We start from the raw sequence: 21,849 nt of genomic DNA, 5'->3' as shown, positions 1-21,849 counted from the left end.
GGCGAGTCCTAGAAAACGGGGTCGTGGCTTGTGTGGCCCCACCCCTCTGTCAAGCAAGTCACAGTGAGTATAGGGTTAGGGCGTCCGGTGGGCGGGGCCCGAAGCGAGGGGCGTGGCTAGACGTCGGGGCGGGACGAGTCCCCAGAGGACTGGGCGTAACTTGGCTGCCAGAGGCCACGCCCCTCCACGCCGCGGGTCACAAGGAATGTAGGGTTAGGGCGGTGGTGGGTGTGGCCCGGAGAGGGGCGGAGCTACAGGGGCGGGGTGGTGACGGCTCTGGGGGCGTGGCTTCCTTAGCGAGGGAGGGAGTGCGGGAGGGAGGAGGACAGCGCCATTCCGGCCGGCCGCTCCCTCTGCGCCCTCTCCCTCCCTTCCCCGCAGTAGCCCCGGAAGGCGCGCGAGCCCGCCCGCTCGCCCGCGTCACGCGGCCCAGCCCGCTCATGGCCCGCGCCGCGGCCCACTGAGGAAGGAGAGCGGAGGCGGCGGGCCGCGCGGAGCCTCCGGTGGGGCGGCCGCCGTGGCCCTGGCTCAGCCCTTCCGCGCCTCGCCGTGTCCCCGCGCTGCCCGAAGCTTCTTCCCCCGCAGGCCGGCGGAGGCGCGAGGACCCGGACTCGAACCCGAAGCCGGACCCAGACCCGGACCCGGACGTGGCCATGACCGTGGAGCAGAACGTGCTGCAGCAGAGCGCGGCGCAGAAGGTGAGGCGGAGCGGGGAGCCCCCCGCCGCGATCGAGGGGTGCCTCTCCCGCTCCCACCCCGTGTCCGAGCCCTGGGAGCGGGTCGATGGCCCCCGCGCATGCCGGGGAGCCAGCTGCGGCGTGGAGTTAGCGCCCAGGCTCCCTCTCTTGCCCCCCACTTCCTTCTGATTATGCTTTGCCTGCTGCCACTCGGGTTGGTGCCTGGGAGCCGGTGCATACGCTCACATTCCTGCACTCTCTGCAAGCTGGATCCAACTTTTATTCTCCCCGTCGTGGCAAAATTAACAAGAAAATAAAGAAAAAAATAAGTTCCGTAGTGATCCCCGGTGAACCCGATTGTGTCTAGGGAAGGCATTCCAGACCTGATCGTTTGCAGATGGGTCGCTTTCCTCCCCCATGTCTTGGCTTGCCAGGCGCGGCAGGTACACGTACCTGGGGAACTCGGTGGAGAAAGGAAATTGAGTGGTCCCCCCCTTATCTTTTTTTTTCTCTGTGTCTCTGTCTCCCTGTCTCTCAGTGTGTCTCTGTCTCTCTCTGTCTCTGTCTCTCTCTGTTCTCTATCTCTCTCTGTTCTCTATCTACCCCCTTCATAAAAGTAGACGGACATTGTCGCCTTCTGGCCATGTTTAGTCCAAGAATCTCTGGTCTCCTAAGTTTGACCTTGTTCCATCCTTTAGCATTAACTCTTTCTTGCCTTACTCGGACATTCCGCGGGCCCCTCCCTTAATAAGCAAAGCCAACCTAGTCCTCCTTCACACATTCTATTCGTGCCCATGCACACTTCCAGGTCTAAGATAGAAAAGTAGAAGATGAACGTTTTTCTGAATTTTGTTTTTTCAGTATCTCAGGAAGATGAACTTAGCTTGCATTAAATTCTCCTTCTTCTTCTTCTTCTTCTTCTTCTTCTTCTTCTTCTTATTCTTCTTCTTCTTCTTCTTATTCTTATTCTTCTTCTTCTTATTCTTCATCATTCTTTTTCTTATTCCTTATCATCCTACTCTTCATACTCCTCCTTCTTCTCTTCCTCCTTTCTTCTTCAATAATTCTTCCTCCTCCCCTTCCTCTTTCTCTTCCTCCTCCTTCTTTCCTCCTTTCTTCTCTCTTTCTTCTTCCTTCCTTCTATTTTCTATTTTGGGCAAAAGGAATACATTGCTTTAGTCCTGTTGGCATTAAGATGGGTAACTAGGGTTTACTGTGAACAGCTGCCATCTCTGGGTTTTATCGTTATGAGTAACTTCGGTCCCACCCTGTTGTAGCTTTGGCATCTTCATTTTGCTTTCTTGTAGTTGCTCTATCTTACCTCTGCGTGATGTTAAACTGGCCTTCTTTCCTACATGTACTATTGTTTACACTCTCAGCCCTTGTAGGTTTTTGTTTTCAGCTGAGTTTAGGAATTTTATACTACTGGAGGGAATTGAGATATTCCGGCATTTTGGAAAGCCAAGGATGCATCGTTATCTTAAACTCTTGGGAAAAGAATGCTGTCTTTGGAACTTTTATTAGTTAATTGCTGATGTCTTTAACTTGCTGGCTACTGTGAACATGATTGCAGACTAATTTACTTAAAGTGAAATAGTTTTAGGTTTAATACTAGGAGTTTAAAACAACTTATTTCCAGTCTCCTCTACTTTTATTAGCTTAAGATTTTTTAATTGAGCATATATGGCCATACGTATGATATGCACTTCTTCATAGGGATGGTATTTTTGTCTATTGTGATTTACAGTGTTGACTATTAAAGCCCATTTTAGAGAGGAAAAGTTAGTTCTTTTTGTTATGTTTTCTATTTGAACAGTGACAATAGTTTTGTGAATTATTTTTAAATTGAAAGTGCTGTGTTAGTATAATCAGATAATGCAGAACTGCCTGGTTCAGAGGATTATGCATTAAATAGTAACCTCAAGAATCAAATTACAATAGAAAATGATTGTGGCAGTCAAGACCAATTTCCCTGTTTAATGCACCAGTTTCTTATTTTAATTAGTGTCCTTCTGATACATTGGGAATGCTGTTAACCCAAAGTGTTTGTGCCTGTCATTTCACTGGGATTGAGGGGCTGAAAAAGGCATTTTAGAGTGCCATAATCTATTTTTATACTTTTATCATAATATTTACATATTTTTAAAAGAAACACTTAAATGTGTTTTCTTTCTATAGGAGGAGTATACTATTTTCATATTCAACCTATTGTAGAGTGTATGGCTATAAGTAATATAAATTATATACCTCAGAAAAGTGTATATACTAAACCCACCAAGTTTTTCATTAGAAAAATGCAATTCAAGTTTCTAGGAAGAAAACTTAACTACTTCAGAAAAAACAAAAGTGAAACCATTCTGACTTGGAACTCTGAATAACAGTAGAATGAGTGGTTTTGCATAGCCAAAACTCTAGTCTACTTTTTATTCTCTATACAAAATTGCTTGTACATGCATGGATTATAACATGGTTTATATAAATATATATTATGATAGTTGGGTTTTTTTTTTTTCAAGATCCCCTTTACCCTTGAAGATGTAGTACTATTGTGTGTGTGTGTGTGTGTGTGTGTGTGTGTGTGTGTGTGTGTGTAGCAGAACTTTCAAAGACCTTTTATTTACCACGTATTATGTCACTTTATAAGGTGAGGCAGCTCTATTTTGATGGATTCTTGTCTGCTGAAGTTTAACTGCAGCATGGAGAGAGGAACTGTAGTAAAACTGCAGAGAATTGCTTGTCTGAATCTGAGATAATACAGGTGGGGTAGAATCGTGTCAGATTAGCCATAGTTAAATCTTGGTTTGGGTTCTTAATATGTCTCAGTCTTGGTGCTTTGTTTTATTTCCTGCATAGGAAACTTTAGATCTCTTGAGAAATTTGCTAGAGTCACATTCCAATGGGAAGTCTCTAGGGGCAACATTAGAAAACTTTGTCCCAGGCACCGAATTAGTTTGTAGAGTGAGCTGGATACTATGTACACGAAATGTATCCTGTGTAGTGGAGGAAAAGTCTCTGCTAAGGGCAGATCCTTTGTGTCTATTTTGTTTCACTTTGGCACTTAAGCCTAAAGTTAGTGGAGGCTTCAGTAAATAGGAGATACCTGAAAAGTAAAAGTTTTTTAAAAGCTTTCAAGTACAGAAGTTATTGTAAGTGAATGTGAGTTAAGATTTATGACCATTATATAGCCTGAAACTGCATAACTGTTGGGTTATACTGGGATGCGGGTTAGATCGAGATCACCCTCTGTGACCATGGACATTGTTTGAATGCCCAAAGACTTCTTGTAATAATCTTCAAGTTGGTGTGATTGTATGAGAAAATGTTTTAGATCTGAGTATTAGAATATGAACTTAGGGGCCGGAGATATAGCATAAGTGGTAGGGCCTTTGCCTCACGTGCAGCCGCCTCAGGACGGACCTGGGTTCGATTTCCGGCACCCCAAATGGTCCCCCAAGCTTGCTAGGAGCACAAGAGCCAGGAGTAACCCCTGAGCATCAGCAGGTGTGGCCCCAACCCCCCCCCCTGAAAATAAAAAAGACCATGTAAATTCTGGAAATTTTGAACATAAAATAAAGGATATAGGAGCAATCTTAGGAATCCATAGTTGAATAGGAGATTTAAATTTTCTTACTTCTAACTCCTTGAGATTTCACTGTAGAAATAAAACATGACTAGCACTGCCAGAAACACCTGAGATTCATAAGATAGCTGATTTTGACTTAATTTTTGATTGCTGCATGTTCAGAAACCTTTTACCGCTACCAAAACTTTTGCAGTCTCCACATTCACAACAGCAGGTGTCCACAATTTCAAAAACTATAGAAAGAAAGAAAGAGAAGAAGAAAGAAAAAGTACAAGAAAATTTGCTGAAATTATTGTATCTCACAATGAGGTCATTAAATCATTGTCAGAAAGTTTAGTAAGCTCTTTTTGCTTGTTGATGATCCTGTTACTTTTTTTGTTTCTGAGCTTTAGGTGATCAGGTATACCTTGCATGTCTAAAGTGGTGTGTTCCTTATGGGAAATGACAGTATGGAAAACCTTTGAGCTGTTTTATGTCTGCAGATGAGGCCACACGTTCCAGGAATTCCAAGCACTGTTGTTGATACTGCAGTTTTTTTACAGTGTGATTTTGGTTGCCAGGGCTTCTGGAAGTACTGAAAGGCATGGAAGGGTGTTTACTGCACTCACTCCAAAGAAAGTCCTGGTGGTATCAGCCTAAATCCTGGCCTTCCTGGACGTTTCATCAGATTGGTGTCTCTCGAGAGAATCAGAGAGAATTGGTGAAGCAGGATCATTGATGAACTGGTGATTGTGGGTGATGAATGCAGCAGGTCTGGCTTTGTTAGGGCCGGTACTGGGCTTGCCCTCTCCTCCTTTTCAGTCTGGCAGGTGCACCCATAATTTTTTATGGCTTGGTTTACAATACTTTCAAGAACAGAGTGAGTCTGTGAACCTGACTAAATGCAGACACGGTGACTCCCAAATTAAGATATAAAAACATATGAAAAGCAATACAAATGGAATCTGAGGACTGTTTCTTAGTAAAACTGATGCTTTAAGTTTGTGTACCCTCCAAACTTATATAATATTTTAAAGAAGAGTAAAGTTATATAAAACATAATCATTGTACAAAAAATGGGTATTTTTTTTTGAGATGTAATTGAGGCAATATCCATTAATTTTTTAAAGCCTTATTTTGGGATCAAGCCTAGATGCTGCTTGGTTAGGGTAATGAGTGATGGATGCTCTGTATGTGATACTTGGGATCAAATATACAGGGTCTCACTTATGCAAGGCATGTGGTTTTACTAACCCAGTTCTAGAAATAGTATTTTTACTATTTAGGAACAATATTTTTAACTGGTAAACTTTTGTTATTTGCATAAGATTTGATTTGGTGGAGCCATTGGAACTGATCACTCTTTGTTCCTTACATAATTTTGATTTGTATATACAAACATTTTATCTGGTTCCCTTAGAAATACTCCTCATCTCAGTCATTATTTTCTTCAGTATATGTGTACAGACCATATCATTGCCCTTTATTGCCTTATATTGTCTAGGTTTGTAGTTTTTTATATTCTATGCCTTTAGTGAAAACTACGAGTAGAATCATTGTTGGTGTCTATTATAAGAATAGAAATTTAATTATTTAAGGAATATAAACTGCTTATAGCCTTAAGATTTCAAAATACTTAATCAGATTTAGATGTGCACTTATCAGATTTTTCTCTTTGCAACATTTGATATTTTTGCCAATAATATAATAAACCAACCAGTTAACCCATGAACTATTTACTTTGTACTGTTATACACAGTTGTATAAATCTTTATTTCCTTATTTTTAAAATTTCCCAGATATTTTATGAGTGAGAATTTCTCACTTCTTTATATTGTATTTGAGGGAGTTACTTGAGAAGAATAGAGCCAGTTCCTATTGCCTGTGGGTGTAGGTATAAACAGTGGCATTTAAACCAAAGGTCACGTGACTCCCAAACCATGCTCTGAATCCATTCTGCTTTATTATTGCTGGCAGTATCATGTTCACTCATGTGCCTCCAAATTCAATGTACTTTTAATCTGTAATTTAGTTCTAGTACTTTTAAATGAGATGGTTTACAGTGCTTTGCTTGATCATCAATGCTTGCTTTAGATCACTAGCAGAAGGTGAATTCATAAAAAATATTGAAAAGCTTACCTGTGTTTTCTTCTGTTTTTAGAGTTGTCTACTATAGAATTAAGCTAAATGATTAAAAATTGGGGGGGGGGTTGACTACTTCTGACTTCATAAATTAGTATGATATTCTTTGAAAGTTTGGTGAGTTTTACCAAAGTAGCACCAAACATTTTAGGCCACATTGTGACTTTCTTCAATTTTCCAACTCTTCAATTTTATTTTTAATATGTTTTACAGGATCAGATTTATGTGTTCTTAAATGTTTATTTGCATAAGAAGTTTACCTTATTTTGATCTCATGTTTATTGGCCTACCACACACTTCTTCGTGTTTCACCAATCACCATATTATATTTCTTTTGATGACCCAAAAGTGTGACTCTTATATGTCTGCAATGTTATGACTTATAGACACAGTTACAGTCATTCAGCTGACCAAAGTATATTTCTCATACATATGTCGTCTCTGTCCACTAATTCTTTCTCATAACTTTTCCCCCAAAGCTTGGAATTTCTTGAGTGTTGAGAGTGCTAAAGTTGTTTATTTTTGTATTATAATATTAAAGGTAACCTTTGGAAAACTTGAGTTTGAAGTCTGGTGGCTGAAGGAAGTCAGCTTGAATCAAGGGTTTTTCACCTCCTTTTCAGGGGAGGAAGAGGGACTGAGGTTGAATTTAGTTGTCAAAGGTCAATGGCTTCATTTTACCTCTGTAATAAGACCTCCTTAAAACCCTCAAAGTTGAGCCTTTAGAGACATCTATGTTGACATATAATGAGGATTCTTAGGTAGCCCGGGAGTGGAATAGGGAAAGGGTTGGCACAGCTTGAGAGATCATGGAAGTTGCATGTTTTTTTCCCCTTTCTGTTCCCTGTTTGTCCTCCACTTGCGTTGATTTGGCCATTTATTCCTTTGGGTTTGTTATGCCATTCTAGCAAATCCATCAAACCTGGGAGACAATCTTGAAATTCTTTTAGAATCAGTTTAGTTGATTAGAAGGACATGCTAGTCCTCTGTGGCTTTTAGTAGAGAGCTGAAGTAGAGGCCCTTGGAAATAATAAAACTCTTAATTTGTGGGACCTACTACTGTTTCCTGATTAAAAAAGAAAATGTCCACATAGAGCTTAATTCTTACATTCCCTGCTACTTGGTGTCTGAGGATGGATTGTTGGTGTGGGGAAGCCTCCACACACCTGTTGGAGTTGAGTCTAAAGCTCAAATCCATGCTAATAGGATGCATAATTATATATATGTATGTATGTATATATATATATATATATAAAGATATACATGCATATGTACTTAGTTTTAATTTTAAGAATTTTTCTAACACAATATCTAAAGTACATTCATCTTTATTTTCTACTAAGAATGTTAAAGTACCCTTTGTAACTATTTCAACCATATTCTATTAACACTTGATTTGTTGTTGTTCCTGGAGTGAGTTAGGGTGCTGATTTAATTTTATTAGTGCAAATTACTGCTTTTGTCAGTAAACTGACATCTCTCATATATGACATTTTTTTTTTCCTTTGCTTTTCCCCCCTTCATTTTGTGAGTAGCATTTTTACCTTCACTGCTGTAGGTTTCTAATAATCTCTATTATTACTAGATTGGTAAACTTTGTTCCAAGATGTCATGGCATTTTATTCTTAATTAGAAACTTAAAAAAAATGACCATTTTCTCTGAGAAACACTTTTAAGTATTTTAAATTAAATTTATTGATCAATATAGTTCCCAATATTTATGATTGTGAACTGTGAATAATTATTACCAAGGCCATATATTCTTTTATAAACCATTATTGGGAAGGTTTGCTCCAGGAATCCGGGAAGGGAGATAGGTAGTTTGTTAGCTCTGCTCTGCATGCTAGGTCCTAAAAACTTAGGCAATGAACTTTTTTTCTTTTATTTTTTGCCATGGACCTATCCTTGCCTCCAATTTCAGGAAACATACCACATCCATTTTTTTTCTATCTTATTGTGCTTAGCAGAATATAGCTAGAAGGGTCTTTTTTGACAATAGAATCCATTTTTGCCTCTAGAGTTTCATTAATAGTGACTGCTATTTGTGGCATTTTTTTTTTCCTCTTCAACTGTAGAAGGTGCGAATGGTGATAGCCCATAATAACATTTTGTCTTTCATATGAAAAAGACCAGATTTGATTTGTGGAAAGCCACTTTTGAAAGGTCATTTTGCAATGTGGGCAAGTAAATGGTGTGAAAGTTGAATTTATAAAAGGATCCTTTTGTTTGGGGGACAAACTAGGTATTCATTTCTAAGAGTATCTGTTTTTATTTTTGTCTTTGACCCTGGAGCCACCAAAAGCTTTTTATTGCCCAGCAGTACATACAGTCTTGTGATAGAGATCAGTCTCATGGTGTATATGGGATAGCTTCATTATCTGCTGAAATTGTGCAATGCTCTGCATAACTTAACACTTAATATTTTAAGAATTTAAGGTGTTCTTAACAATCTCAGGTGATTTATTTGCATTCATTGTTTGAGGACAACTGAAGAAATTAATGAGCATTCTTGAAGATAAGAGCATCTTTAGCATTTGTATAAATGATAGCAGTCCCCCCAAATGTAATTATTACTGTAATCCACTTACCACTGAAGTAATCATTGTAACAAGTAACAAGGAAATTACCACAGAAGTAATCTTTGTGCACATACTGTTTCAGGTGCACTGACATTATTTTCTGTCAGAACACTAGTTCATTCATACTTGTGGATACATCAGAATTTAACCCTTTACTATTGGTTACTTTTTAATCCTTTAAGTATATTTATGGACCATTGAGACTTGTTCTTTGAAATGGCATTTATTGGGGGCCGGAGAGTTAGTATGGAGGTAAGGCGTTTGTCTTGAAGGACGGTGGTTCTAATCCTGGCACTTCATATGGTCCTTCGATCCTGCCAGGAGCGATTTCTGAGCATAGAGCCAGGAATAACCCCTGAGCACTGCTGGATATGACCCCCCAAAACAAAACAAAACAAAAAACAAAAAAGAAATGGCATTTATTTTTCTTGAATGATGCTGCTTTTGGGTTATTTGACCAGTGTTTATTTTTAAATTCTTTATAGCCTAGATATTAACACCCCCACACCCTCTACCCCCAGTTTATGTGTTTTGCAAACAAGGTTTTTACATTGTTTTGCAATTCAGCTCTATTTCATTTAGATTTAAACTTTCGCATATAGTTTTGAGTGGTATTCAAATTATATTTTCTCTTCCGGGAAGATCTTCCTCTCTACTTTTACTCTTGATGACAGTGTGTTTTATCTTTCCTTAGTACTGTTATACAGAAAACAGGTCTTTGAGACTCACCCTTGTATTAAAATATTTTTTATCATTGTTTCACCAAAGCTTGAGTTAACAAGGCATAGATTTGTTATGCTCTGTTATATTACTCTTATGCACTGAAACATAACATTGATAAAGCATGATAACTAGCATATCTAAAACTAAGGTTAATTTAATTTGACAGATGGTCATACTTTACAGAAGTTAACTTGACACTTGCATCTCAGCTAAGAAATATTAATTCTGATATTGGAAGTAGGTTTTATTGTGGCTGTTGTCCATATTACACCTGTGACTTGCTAGTCAGTTTATAATCATTTTCTTAAAGTAGAATTTTTAGCCCTTTTGTGGTAAAGTCGTCATAGGTCATTTGATCATCATTTATATATATATATATGTATGTATATACACATATATACATTTTTACTATAGCCTTGCAAATAAAATGCTATTGTTGTAATGTCACTCAAGAAGAATTAAGAAAGCTGTCATTTAGAGTGGAACACTTATTGTGAATAAGAGGCCACAAGTAAAGCTTACATTTAACTTGCTTTAAAAATGATCATTTATTAGGTCTTGTGAGTTTATTGTCTGGTGGACATATCTTAGAACCTGGGAAATCAAGAGAGTGAATGAGATATTGCTTGTAGCGTGATAAATGCCTTTGTATACACAATGCAAGTATTTATTGGAGGAAAATGGTCTTATAGTTATTGTTGTCTCCTATAGGGTTGTTGTACTGAAGCTTTAAAACTGTAATGCCAAGTATTTGAAAACTTGTTACAAGTATAAAGAAGTTGAGAATTTTGGGATAAAAGGAAAGTAACAAGGAGGCTTAGCTAACTAGTTCAGCTTTCTCTCAAGTTCATCAGCTTTTACTCTAAGAATTTTTTTTTTTTTTTTTTTTTTTTTTTTTTTTTTGGTTTTTGGGCCACACCCGAGGGTACTCAGGGGTTACTCCTGGCTGTCTGCTCAGAAATAGCTCCTGGCAGGCAAGGGGGACCTCCCCTTTTTTGGCCACACCCAGTTGGCCACACCCAGCTCTGGGCTCAGCACTCAGAGATCCCTGTTGGCAGTACTAGAGGGACCATATGGGAGGCCAGATTGAACGCAGATTGGCCTCATGCAAGACCTCATGCAAGGACTTACCCTTAGTCAGATCTCCAGCTCATATTTTGAATACTCTTTTTGTTTTGTTTTGTATTTTGGGGCCACACCTGATGATGCTCAGGGGTTACTCCTGGCTATGCGCTCAGATATTGCTCCTGGCTTGAGGCTATATGGGTCACTGGGGGATTGAACCGTGGTCTGTCCTAGGCTAGTGCGGGCAAGACTTACTGCTCTGTGCCACTACTCTGGCTCCAAACTTTGAATACTTTTATTTATTTATTTTGGTTTTTTCTTTTTTTATAGTTATCTTTATTTAAACACTGTGATTACAAATATGATTATAGTTGTATGATTACAGTCATGTAAAGAACACCCCCCTTCACCAGTGCAACATTCCCACCACCAATTTCCCAGATGTCCCTTATCCCCACCCCTCCCACACCTGTACTCGAGACAGGCTTTCTACTTCCCTTATTTATTCACATTGTTATGATAGTTTTCAGTGTAGTCATCTCTACAACTGCACTCATCACTCTATGTGATGAGCTTCATGTCATGAGCTGCACCTACCAGCCCTCATTTCTCTTGTCTCTGAGATACTGTTAAAAATGTCTTTCATTTTTCTTAAAGCCCATAGATGAGTGAAACCATTCTGCATCTTTCTCCCTCTGACTTACTTCACTCAGCATAATCGATTCCATGTACATCCATGTATAGGAAAATTTCATGTCTTCATCTCTCCTGACGGCTGCATAGTATTCCATTGTGTATATGTACCACAGTTTCTTTAGCCACTCATCTGTTGAAGGGCATCTTGGTTGTTTCCAGAGTCTGGCTATTGTAAATAGTGCTGCAATGAATATAGGTGTAAGGAAGAGATTTTTGTGATTTTTGTGTTCCTCAGGTATGTTCCTAGGAGTGGTATAGAAATAACAAAGCTGAGAGCAGAAATCAATGAAATGGAAACCCAAAAAACAATCCAAAGGAGCAACGAAAGCAAAAGTTGGTTCTTTGAAAAAATAAACAAGATTGATAGACCATTGGCAAAACTCACAAAGCAATAGAGAGAGAGAAACTTGATAACGCGTATTAGAAATAAAAAGGGGGAGATCACTACAGATACTGCAGAGATTCAAAGGGTATCAGAGAATACTTTGTGAAACTCTATGCCACTAAATATGAGAACCTGGATGAAATGGATAAATTTTTGAACTCATATAACCTTCCACAGTTGAATAAAGAAGATGTAGCATATCTAAACATCCCAATCACTATTGAGGAAATTAAAACCGTAATCAAAAATTTGCCCCAAAACAAAAGCCAGGCTCTGATGGATTCACGAATGAATTCTTTCAAACCTTTTAAGAGGAACTACTACCAATCCTGGCCAGGCTCTTTTATGAAATTGAAAAAAACAGGAACACTTCCAAATAGCTTTTATGAAGCCAACATTACCTTAATACCAAAACCAGATAGGGATGCTGCCAAAAAAGAAAATTACAGACCAATATCCCTGATGAACACAGATGCAAAGATCCTCAACAAAATCCTGGCGAACAGGATTCAGTGCCTCATCAAGAAGATCATTCACTTTGATCAAGTAGGTTTCATCCCAGAAATGCAAGGCTGGTTTAACATCTGTAAATCTATCAACATAATACACAACATCAACAACAAGAAAAATAAAAATCACATGGACATATCAATAGACGCAGAAAAAGCATTTGATAAGGTTATTTTGGTTTTTGGTTTTCACACCTGGCAGTGCTCAGGGGTTATTCCTGGCTCTCCGCTCAGAAATTATTCCTGGCAGGCTCGGGGGATCATATGGGATGCCGGGATTAGAACCTCCGTCCTTCTGTGTCTAAGGCAAATGCCTTCCCACTGTACTATCTCTCTGGCCCGATACTTTTATTTAAATTATTGACATGTGGGCTATATATGATAGTAAATATGACTATGAAGAAATGAAAGACTGTTTTAAGTTTGTAACACTGGGGCATTCCCATGGTTTATATAATAGTCTTTGGTCTTGGTAGTGAGATTGTGTCCAAGTCACACTTTGGTTTCTAGGCTTAAGTTTAATGGATTTATTAAATCCCCTCATAAACTTGTTTCATTATATTTCTACTAGGTCCATTCATCCACTCATCTCATTTTCATGACCATCCATTTGTTTTGAAAGATGTTGAGAAGTAAATAACATATAAAGCTTGTAGATAGTTTTAGTAGTAGAACAAGTAGCACCATATATGATGTAAGAAATTAAACGAGATCTTTTTGGATAGACTAGTAAAACCCAGGAGAGAATCAAAGAATTGGATTGCCCTCATAGAGGAACTAATGGTTCAAATGAATTTCAGAAGAGGGATTGGCAGAATGTCATAAGTATCCAAAAGGACATGAGCACAAAGAAATAGAATTAAAACAATTTCATATCTTGTTATTTGATTGCAGCTTTATTTGGCTAACTTATAATAAGTATTTTGATTACTATCTGATTTTTGCCAGAATTCTTACAAGCTTTGAGATTTACTGACTTTTATATGCTAATGAGATTACTTCTGTTTGGGTAACTGATTTATAGATTGGATTTGTACCTCAAACACACACATACAACAACAAAAACAACAACAACAAATAAAAAATCCTAAAACAAATTGTTGTCATTGGTGGATTAAAATTTTCTGTTGCCTCTCATTTTTAATTCTCTATGAGTGGATGGAGGGCAAGAGCTTTCATCAGTCATACTTAAGAGTGAAATCTCTGATGTCTTGTAGATTTGATGTAAGTGCTAGGTAAATGCTAATTTTTGAAGAAAAAAAGAATGGAGTTGTGTACAATGATTAGTTTCTCCTTTCCTTTTGCCTTCGGGCTTTATTCTTTTAGTATAGAATTGTATTACAAATACATTGTTAGAATACAAAAATTGCTTTTAATGAATTTGTATTTGTAAGGATCCAATTGTGATACAAACCATATAATCACTTGAATTGAGAAAATTAAATATACAGGATCATTGACTAGTAACAGATAATTTTCTATTGAAGGATAATCAGACTGCCAAAGAATAAAGGATTAAATTTGGGAGAACCTTCCTCAAGCCAGCAGAATGAAATTCAGTTCTTGGAGCTTGAACCCACTGAATGGGAGAAAGTTTGCTTAGGACCTCAGGCTGAGACTCTTATTTAGAGAACTTTTTCCCTGAAATTTAGAAAAGAAAGTAGTATAGAACTTTACTTTATCACACATAATATTATATTTATTTGATGACAAACACTAGACACTAGGGAAAACCACTGTCTGAAAAATATGATTTTAATTGGCATGGCCCAAAGCTGTATTTGATTTAAAGAAAAGTTACATTATTTTTGTGTACAAAATATCTCACAACACACCATAGTTTACAAAGTTGCTAACTGGGGGCTGGAGTTGTGCACAGGACACTTGCCTTGCACTTCCTAATTTAGGACTGACCGAGGACCACGTTTCAATCCCACTGGCATCCCATATGGCCCCTCAATCCCTGAGTGATTTCTGAATGCTTAGCCAGGAGTAACCCCTGAGCGTCACCAGGTGTGGCCGAAAAACCAAACCAAACCAAACCAAACCCAAACCAAAACAATCTAAAAGACCAAAATAGCTAACAGTATGATTGTTTCTAACTTTCAGTGTTCCAACTCTGATCCCACCAACCGTGAAACATTCCGACACCCTTGCCCCAATTTCCCACCCAACCCAATCCTACATCCTTGGCAGGCCCTTTTCTGCCTGAACAAATAGAAGTTTTCTATTATATTTTTAAACCAATAACATAAATCAAATATTATTGTATCAATGTAGGGTCATGTCCTACAGTTTAAGAAGTTAGGATTAAGATAATTTTTGTTTTATTTTAATATAAAGTATTTAGTTTTTTGGACTGAAGTCTAATTAGGAAGATAAGGAAACTAGAGATGCAAAGATCTATTTAGACAAGAGGTATATTAGGAATCAATCAGATTAGTAATATTAAAGCAATTTAAATATAATAAGTTTCAGACATATCAAGAGCATATTTTGATCAACTTAAGTTTTGTTTAGCCCTAATCCTTTTTAAGATAAGGAACTCAAACTTTATAAAACAGTCTTGGGCCAGAATAGTAATACAGTGGGTTGGATGCTTGCCTTGCAGAGGGCTGACCAAAGTTTGATCCCTGGCATCACATATATGGTCCTCTGAGCCCCACCAGGCATAATTCCTGAGCACAGAGCCAAAAGTGATCCCTGAGATTGCTAGGTATGGTTCCCAAACCAGAAACAAAACAAAAGTAAATTAAATGGCACTCATAAAATATTTTTAAAGGTCAATTTTTATTATTAAAATGTTTTGATTTTTATAGAAACTGTTTCAGGGTGTTAGGTTTATATTTGGTCTGAAATGTATTTGATTCACTGATTTTAGTTTATAGTGTTTTGTAATGTTTTTGGCATAAAACTGCACTTAGAGTTTGAACTTTATTGGGGACGTAGCGAGCATGTAGATCATTGAAGAGCAGGAGCGACAGTAGGGATTAAATGTAGGAAGGGTCTCTGGTAGAAAGGATAGAAATAAACATTGACGACAAACTGAAAATTATTCTGTTTTTTTTTTTCCTGTTACCCATAAAGTTTCATCTCTTCCCACCTCTTTCCTCTTTTTAACCTTTGTCCCTATTCATTTGGGCTACATGAATGGTTAATATTGTAGCTCTGAGATTCTAGAATATTATAGGATGACATAAAAAGTCAGGCATTTCTAAACATAAATGTAAATGGCAAAGAATCACAAAACCGAAAGTAGGACATATTTAGCCTTTGAGTGCATGCCTACCACGTGCTGGGCCAGTTCTGATTCCTGGTACCACATTGTCTCTTCAGAATTCAGAGGTGTCACCCTGGCACCACAGTGCCTGAGCAGTGCAGTCTTGGCTCCTGTTCCCGAACCTGTATGGTCAGGAATTACATGTGGGGACCCAGGCCTTTTGAGCACGGCTAGGAAGCAACCCAGTAAAAAAGAATGAGTTTTTCTTTATTTTTACAGTTCAGTAAAAGTGTATGATTTGAAAAGAACAAAATCTAAAGCACTTTTAACACCCCCAGCCAACAGCCGAAACAAAACAAAATGAAATTTTAATAGTCTTGATGCTGCCAATAGAAAATTTAGGATTTCAAACTATTATTCATGATGTGAATACATAGGCAATTAGCATTTAAACATTATTGTATTGCACACTCACGAGGGGGATAAAAATTACTGGAAGTCAGAAATGAGGGTTTGTGTGAAATCTTCCATACCTTGTAGGAGAGCATAGAAAGTTTGCTTAGCATGTAGGCCTGATGTATGTTTGCTTCTTGTTTCCATCTCTTAATAATTAATAAATTATTACTTGAAAATATTTTCAACTCTGCAAATTCTGCAAATTTTGTTGTGTTTATATGTTTTTTTAGTACTTAAGTGTCTGACCACCCTATACAGATACTGTGCTTGAAGCCATAAATTTAAGGATGAGAGAGAACGAGAGGTAGTTTGTTTTCTCTTGGGCCTTGCAGTCTGTTGATTAGCTATAATATAGTATAATCTTCGGTATTAAGAGAGCCTCTCTTCTTAATAGAAAGAAGGCTTTTGAATATATGAAAACCTTTGAATTAGATGTTTTATTAACCAGTTATTATGGTAGCAGGAAGAAGAAAACAAGGTAAGCCATGACAAGTGTCACACAGTAAAGGAAAATTCCCTCAGAGGCCAGAGATTGTCCAGTTTTTAGGAAAATAAAAAATTCTTCCTTAAAATTGTAGGTTAAAAATAATAGACTCGGGAATTAGGTTTGGGGATTTTGAGAGCTATATGTAGTATATAAGTACCTGGGATTATTTGTCAGTGAATTCTGGAAATTTCTTCTGGTAAGAGATAACATGAACTAGTGCAGCATTATCAAGTGAATGCAGAAGGTTTTTGTCAAAACAGATAAATGTTTGGTCAGAGTCCATTAAAGCAGCAGCATTAATTAATGCCTTCTATTAATTAATAGTGCTTACTGTTCATTTGTCTGGCAGAACCTCAGTGCATTTAGTTCTGAAGTTAGAAGTACCTTCAGATTCATTTTTCTCTCCTCTGAAATTAGAAAATTTGTCACTAATTTTAATCCTATTTGGGGTAGTTTTACCTGCCACTGCTCCTAGGTAACCATTGCTTGATGGGCTATGTAGTACTGGGGATTGAACACAGGATCTATGTGTGCCAGAAAAAGTTCTCCAGCTCTCTTAGCTTTCTTCCTTAATCTTGTAGCTTGTTTTAAGGATTTGTCAGAATTGCTTACTTTTTCTCTTGATGCAAAGAACCATTAGATTTCTTATCTTTGCATTGAGACTTTATTATATTATTTGTAAATTCAGTTAAAGAAATCAGTGACTGACTTACTCTGAGTCACTTATGTTATCCTGTAACATAAAATGATTTCCTGCTTTGTTAGCAGTATTCTAGCTTTCTTGTATTATTATTTGAGTATTTCTGGTCAATGTGTTAGTGGATTTTGTGCTTGGCTCGCATTTCTTTCACTGCATTTTAAGTCTCTGCTATTAAATATCAAAATAGAGAAAATGATAGAAAGGGTATAGGACTTTCAGTTTAAAAAATGGTTTTATTCCTGTCTAATTAAACTTTGGAGACTAGCCCTTAATGAGAGTTAAGTGTTAAAGTAGGTGTGTGTGTGTTTATGTGTGTGTGTGTGTGTGTTTATGTGTGTGCGTGTATATACAAGCTTGGGTATATTAAATTAAATTATATACTCGAAACATTTAAAGTGATGCACATCAAGAAGAAAATTAATGCTTATTTTTTGGTATAAACAAGTAATTTCTTTGTATCTCCCAGGAGCCCTACTAATATTTAATTTTATTTATTCATTGATGAATATTCATGCCATTGGAAATAAATAGGGAAGGAATTATTTTTGCAAAATCTACTGATCCATATAATATTTTAGGGGCATGGGTGTGACACAGCCTTGTAGAGTTCTGATTTAGATACTTGGCACTAGAAGGAAACTTCTTAATTTTCATATTGAATAACCAATAACTTTTTCTCTGAAGTGTATAATATACTGTATTTTGGACATCATAGGCACTTAAGAATATCTTTGTTAAGTAAAACTAACATTGATAAAACTAACTCTGAAGTCTATAGCTAGCTAGTCTTAGAATGTATGTTTATTGTTTTTTTGTAATATTTGCAAGGCACAAAACCACTTTGGATATTTTGTCTTGTTCTTCTTTTTTAGAAACAAATGCTTTTTTGGGGGGGGTCACACCCAGCTTTGCTCAGGGGTTACTCCTGGCTCTACACTCAGAAATTATCCCCAGCAGGTTCGGGGACATTATGGGATGTCGGGATTCGAACCACTCCTTCTGCATGGAAGGCAAATGCTCTACCTCCATGCTATTTCTCTGGTGCTCTCTTGTTCTTCTTAGTTCAGCAGTATGAATGTGTTGTACCTACCACCTTGTACTGCAGTGGGTAGAAAATCTATATACAGGAAACCTCAGAGTTCAGAAAAAGAGCTCCAGAAAGGATTTGCATTATATTGTTAGACATGGAAATTGTCCAAGGAGGAGTCAAAAGGATTTCTCAGGACAATTTCAACTGAGGATAAGATGTGTGACAGACCATCTGTTTGGTGAATAGGGAGGTGCAAACTTTGAAATGAAGACCAGTGCTTTACTAACAAGAAGAAATAACAATGCACACAAAAAATTGTAATTACAGAAAATGAAGGCACTTATTACAAGACAGGAGACAGATGGAAGATCTAAGAACAGAGGAGGAAACTTGACAAATATGATGGCTTATCTTCCATAAACTTAAAACTTTTTTCATTACACATATTTTGATCTCTTTTATTGTTCATTTAATTTAGCTAAGAGTATTCTTGCACTGTTTTTCCTTGCCACTCAGTTTTTCCCCTTGTATTCATTTTTTTCTTTAATTGATTTATTTCCAGTCAAAATTAATGAGATCATTAATTATGTTCGGAATATGTCTGGGTTGTTTCTTATAAGACCTGGAACATCTTTACATAAAAACAAAAACAAAAACAAAAAAACCCCTAAATACTAAACAGTTCGAACCAAACCTCAATGATACTGATTCTTTCTTTACTCAGTATTCTTAGAGCACTCAGTTATCTGTGACCGTAAGGAGTGTGCTGCCTACATCATATAGACAATGAATACCACCACAACACGTAGAAAAACCCACAATACAAGTGTGACAATGGGGAAACAACGCAGGCCAGCATCAGACATAGAGAATGAAGATGACAATTCTGAGGACCAGATAATGACTGAACAACTAATCAAACTCTCAGATAAGGACTTTAGACTAGCAATATGGAAGGTGCTCAACAGACTCCAAGAAACCATGGATCGAGTTGAACAGAACACTAATAAGAACCAAGAAAATATGAAGGCAGAAATCACAAAACTCCAAACTGAAATAACATGTCAACTAACAGGACTGAAAAAGTCAGTAAACGAAGTGAATGACAAAATGGATAAGCTCTGGGACAGGGTATCAGAAGCTGAGAATAGACTTGGTGCTGTGGAAGATGAGATACATAACAATTCCATACAGCAGGAGAGATTGGACAAAAAACTTAAAGCAAATGAGCAGACAATGGAAAAATTAGTCAAAGAATGGGAACAGACGAAAATAGAAGTCTATGATAAGATCAACAGAAACAACTTAAGAATCATTGGAGTCCCAGAGACCCAGGAAGAAAATTTCCAGGAAGAATCAATGGTCAAGAACATCATTAAAGAGAAACTTCCAGAGCTAAAGAATATATGTGATCAAATCCTGCATGCCCGAAGAGTACCAACCAAAAGAGACCCCAGAAAAACCACCCCAAGACACATCCTAGTCACAATGACAAATCCCACAGATAGAGACAGAATTCTGAAAACAGCAAGATCAAAAGGGGAAATCATGTTCAAGCAAGCTTCCCTGAGATTTACAGCAGACCTGTCACCAGAAACGCTCAATGCCAGAAAGCAGTGGTGGGATATTGTGACAAGACTGAATGAAATGAATGCTTCACCCAGAACACTATACCCAGCAAAACTCACTTTCCGGTTTGATGGAAGAATACATGGTTTCACAGACAAAAAACAGCTCAGAAACTTCACAGACACAAAACCAGTCTTAAGAGAAAAACTGAAAGACCTAATCTAAGACAAGACTACCCAAAAGACACACCAAATTTTGAAATAAAGATGGCGTTAAATCCCAGGACAATTCTTTCTCTCAACGTCAATGGACTAAATGCACCAGTTAAGAGACACAGAGTGGCTAAATGGATCAAAAAACTCAATCCAAGCTTCTGCTGCCTACAAGAAACGCACCTGAATAGTCAGAACAAACATAGACTCAAAATAAAAGGCTGGAGAAAAGTTATCCAAGCAAACAACACCCATAAAAAAGCTGGAGTGGCCATACTAATATCAGATAATGCAAACTTTATACTCAGGAAGGTTGTAAGGGACAAAGACGGACATTTTATATTAATCAAGGGGTACGTAGAGCAGGAAGAATTCACTCTCCTAAACATATATGCACCGAATGAGGGGCCAGCAAAATATTTAATACAACTGTTGACAAATCTGAAAAATAATATCAACAACAACACAATAATTGTGGGGGACCTTAACATGGCCTTGTCAACACTGGACAGGTCAACCAGACTGAAACCCAACAAGAATATACTAGACCTGAGGAGAGAAATGGAAGAAAGAGGCCTAGTGGATATATATAGGACACTCCATCCCCAGAAACCTGGATACACATTCTTCTCCAATGTACATGGGACATTCTCCAGGATAGACTACATGCTGGCACATAAAACATACCTCCATAAGATCAAGAGAATAGAAATTTTGCAGACTACCTTCGCTGACCACAAGGCTCTGAAATTATTTGTGAACTCCAAAGGGACTCAGAAGAAACGCTTTAACACCTGGAAGTTAAACAGCCTCATGCTCAATAACCAGTGGGTCCGAGATGAAATCAAGGAGGAAATAAAAAGGTTCCTGGAAACAAATGACAATAAAGACACAAACTCTCAGAACCTATGGGACACAGCAAAAGCAGTACTGAGAGGAAAATTTATAGCTTTGCAAGCACACATCAGGAAGGAAGAAGGAGCTTACCTGAGTAGCTTAATGACACAGCTAATAGAACTAGAAAATGCTCAACAAAAGGACCCAAGAACAGGAAGACAGAAGGAAATAACAAAGCTGAGAGCAGAAATCAACGAAGTGGAAACTCAAAAAACAATCCGAAAGATCAACGAAAGCAGAAGTTGGTTCTTTGAAAAAATAAACAAGATTGATAGACCACTGGCAAACCTAACAAAGAAAGAGAGAGAGAGAAACTTGATAACTCGTATCAGGAATGAAAAAGGAGAGATCACTACTGATATGACAGAGATTCAAAGGGTAATCAGAAACTACTTTGAAAAACTCTACGCCACTAAAAATGAGAACCTGGAAGAAATGGATAAATTCTTGGACTCTTATAATCTTCCACGGTTGAAGGAAGAGGATGTAGCATATCTAAACACCCCCATCACTATTGATGAAATTAAAACAGTAATCAAATGTCTGCCGAAAATCAAAAGCCCAGGTCCAGATGGATTCACTAATGAATTCTATCAAACTTTCCAAGAGGAACTACTGCCAATCTTGGCAAGACTCTTTCATGAAATTGAACAAACAGAAACACTTCCAAATAGCTTTTATGAAGCCAACATCACCTTGATACCTAAACCAGACAGAGACGCTACCAAAAAAGAAAATTACAGACCAATATCACTGATGAATGCAGATGCAAAGATCCTCAACAAAATCCTGGCAAATAGGATTCAATGCCTCGTTAAGAAGATCATCCACTACGATCAAGTAGGTTTCATCCCAGGAATGCAAGGCTGGTTTAACATCCGTAAATCTATCAACATAATACACAACATCAATAACAAGAAAAATAAAAACCACATGATCA

The 21,849-nt window shown here is 37.7% G+C and overlaps 1 protein-coding gene and 1 long non-coding RNA gene across 3 annotated transcripts in view; one reads left to right on the top strand and one right to left on the bottom strand.

The window, feature by feature from the left end:
* Positions 1 to 522: 522 nt before the first annotated feature.
* Positions 523 to 21,849, top strand: part of USP25 (ubiquitin specific peptidase 25) — a 162,657-nt gene continuing 141,330 nt past the window's right edge. Inside the window, exon 1 of one of the 2 annotated variants that reach the window (XM_049785496.1) lies at positions 523 to 698. In XM_049785496.1, coding sequence (XP_049641453.1) covers positions 654 to 698 — 45 coding nt within the window. In that variant the 5' untranslated portion in view covers positions 523 to 653. The remainder of the gene's footprint in view (positions 699 to 21,849) is intronic. The other variant, XM_049785495.1, reaches the window with a different exon arrangement.
* The window catches only part of LOC126025727 (uncharacterized), a 722,173-nt gene continuing 711,377 nt past the window's right edge, over positions 11,054 to 21,849 (bottom strand). Inside the window, exon 2 of the long non-coding RNA XR_007501513.1 lies at positions 11,054 to 11,217. This is a non-coding gene — a long non-coding RNA (uncharacterized LOC126025727). The remainder of the gene's footprint in view (positions 11,218 to 21,849) is intronic.

The sequence above is a fragment of the Suncus etruscus genome, chromosome 13 (genome assembly GCF_024139225.1).
Source record: "Suncus etruscus isolate mSunEtr1 chromosome 13, mSunEtr1.pri.cur, whole genome shotgun sequence".
NCBI classification, from domain to species: Eukaryota; Metazoa; Chordata; class Mammalia; order Eulipotyphla; family Soricidae; genus Suncus; species Suncus etruscus.
This window is presented reverse-complemented; position numbering and strand designations above follow the sequence as displayed.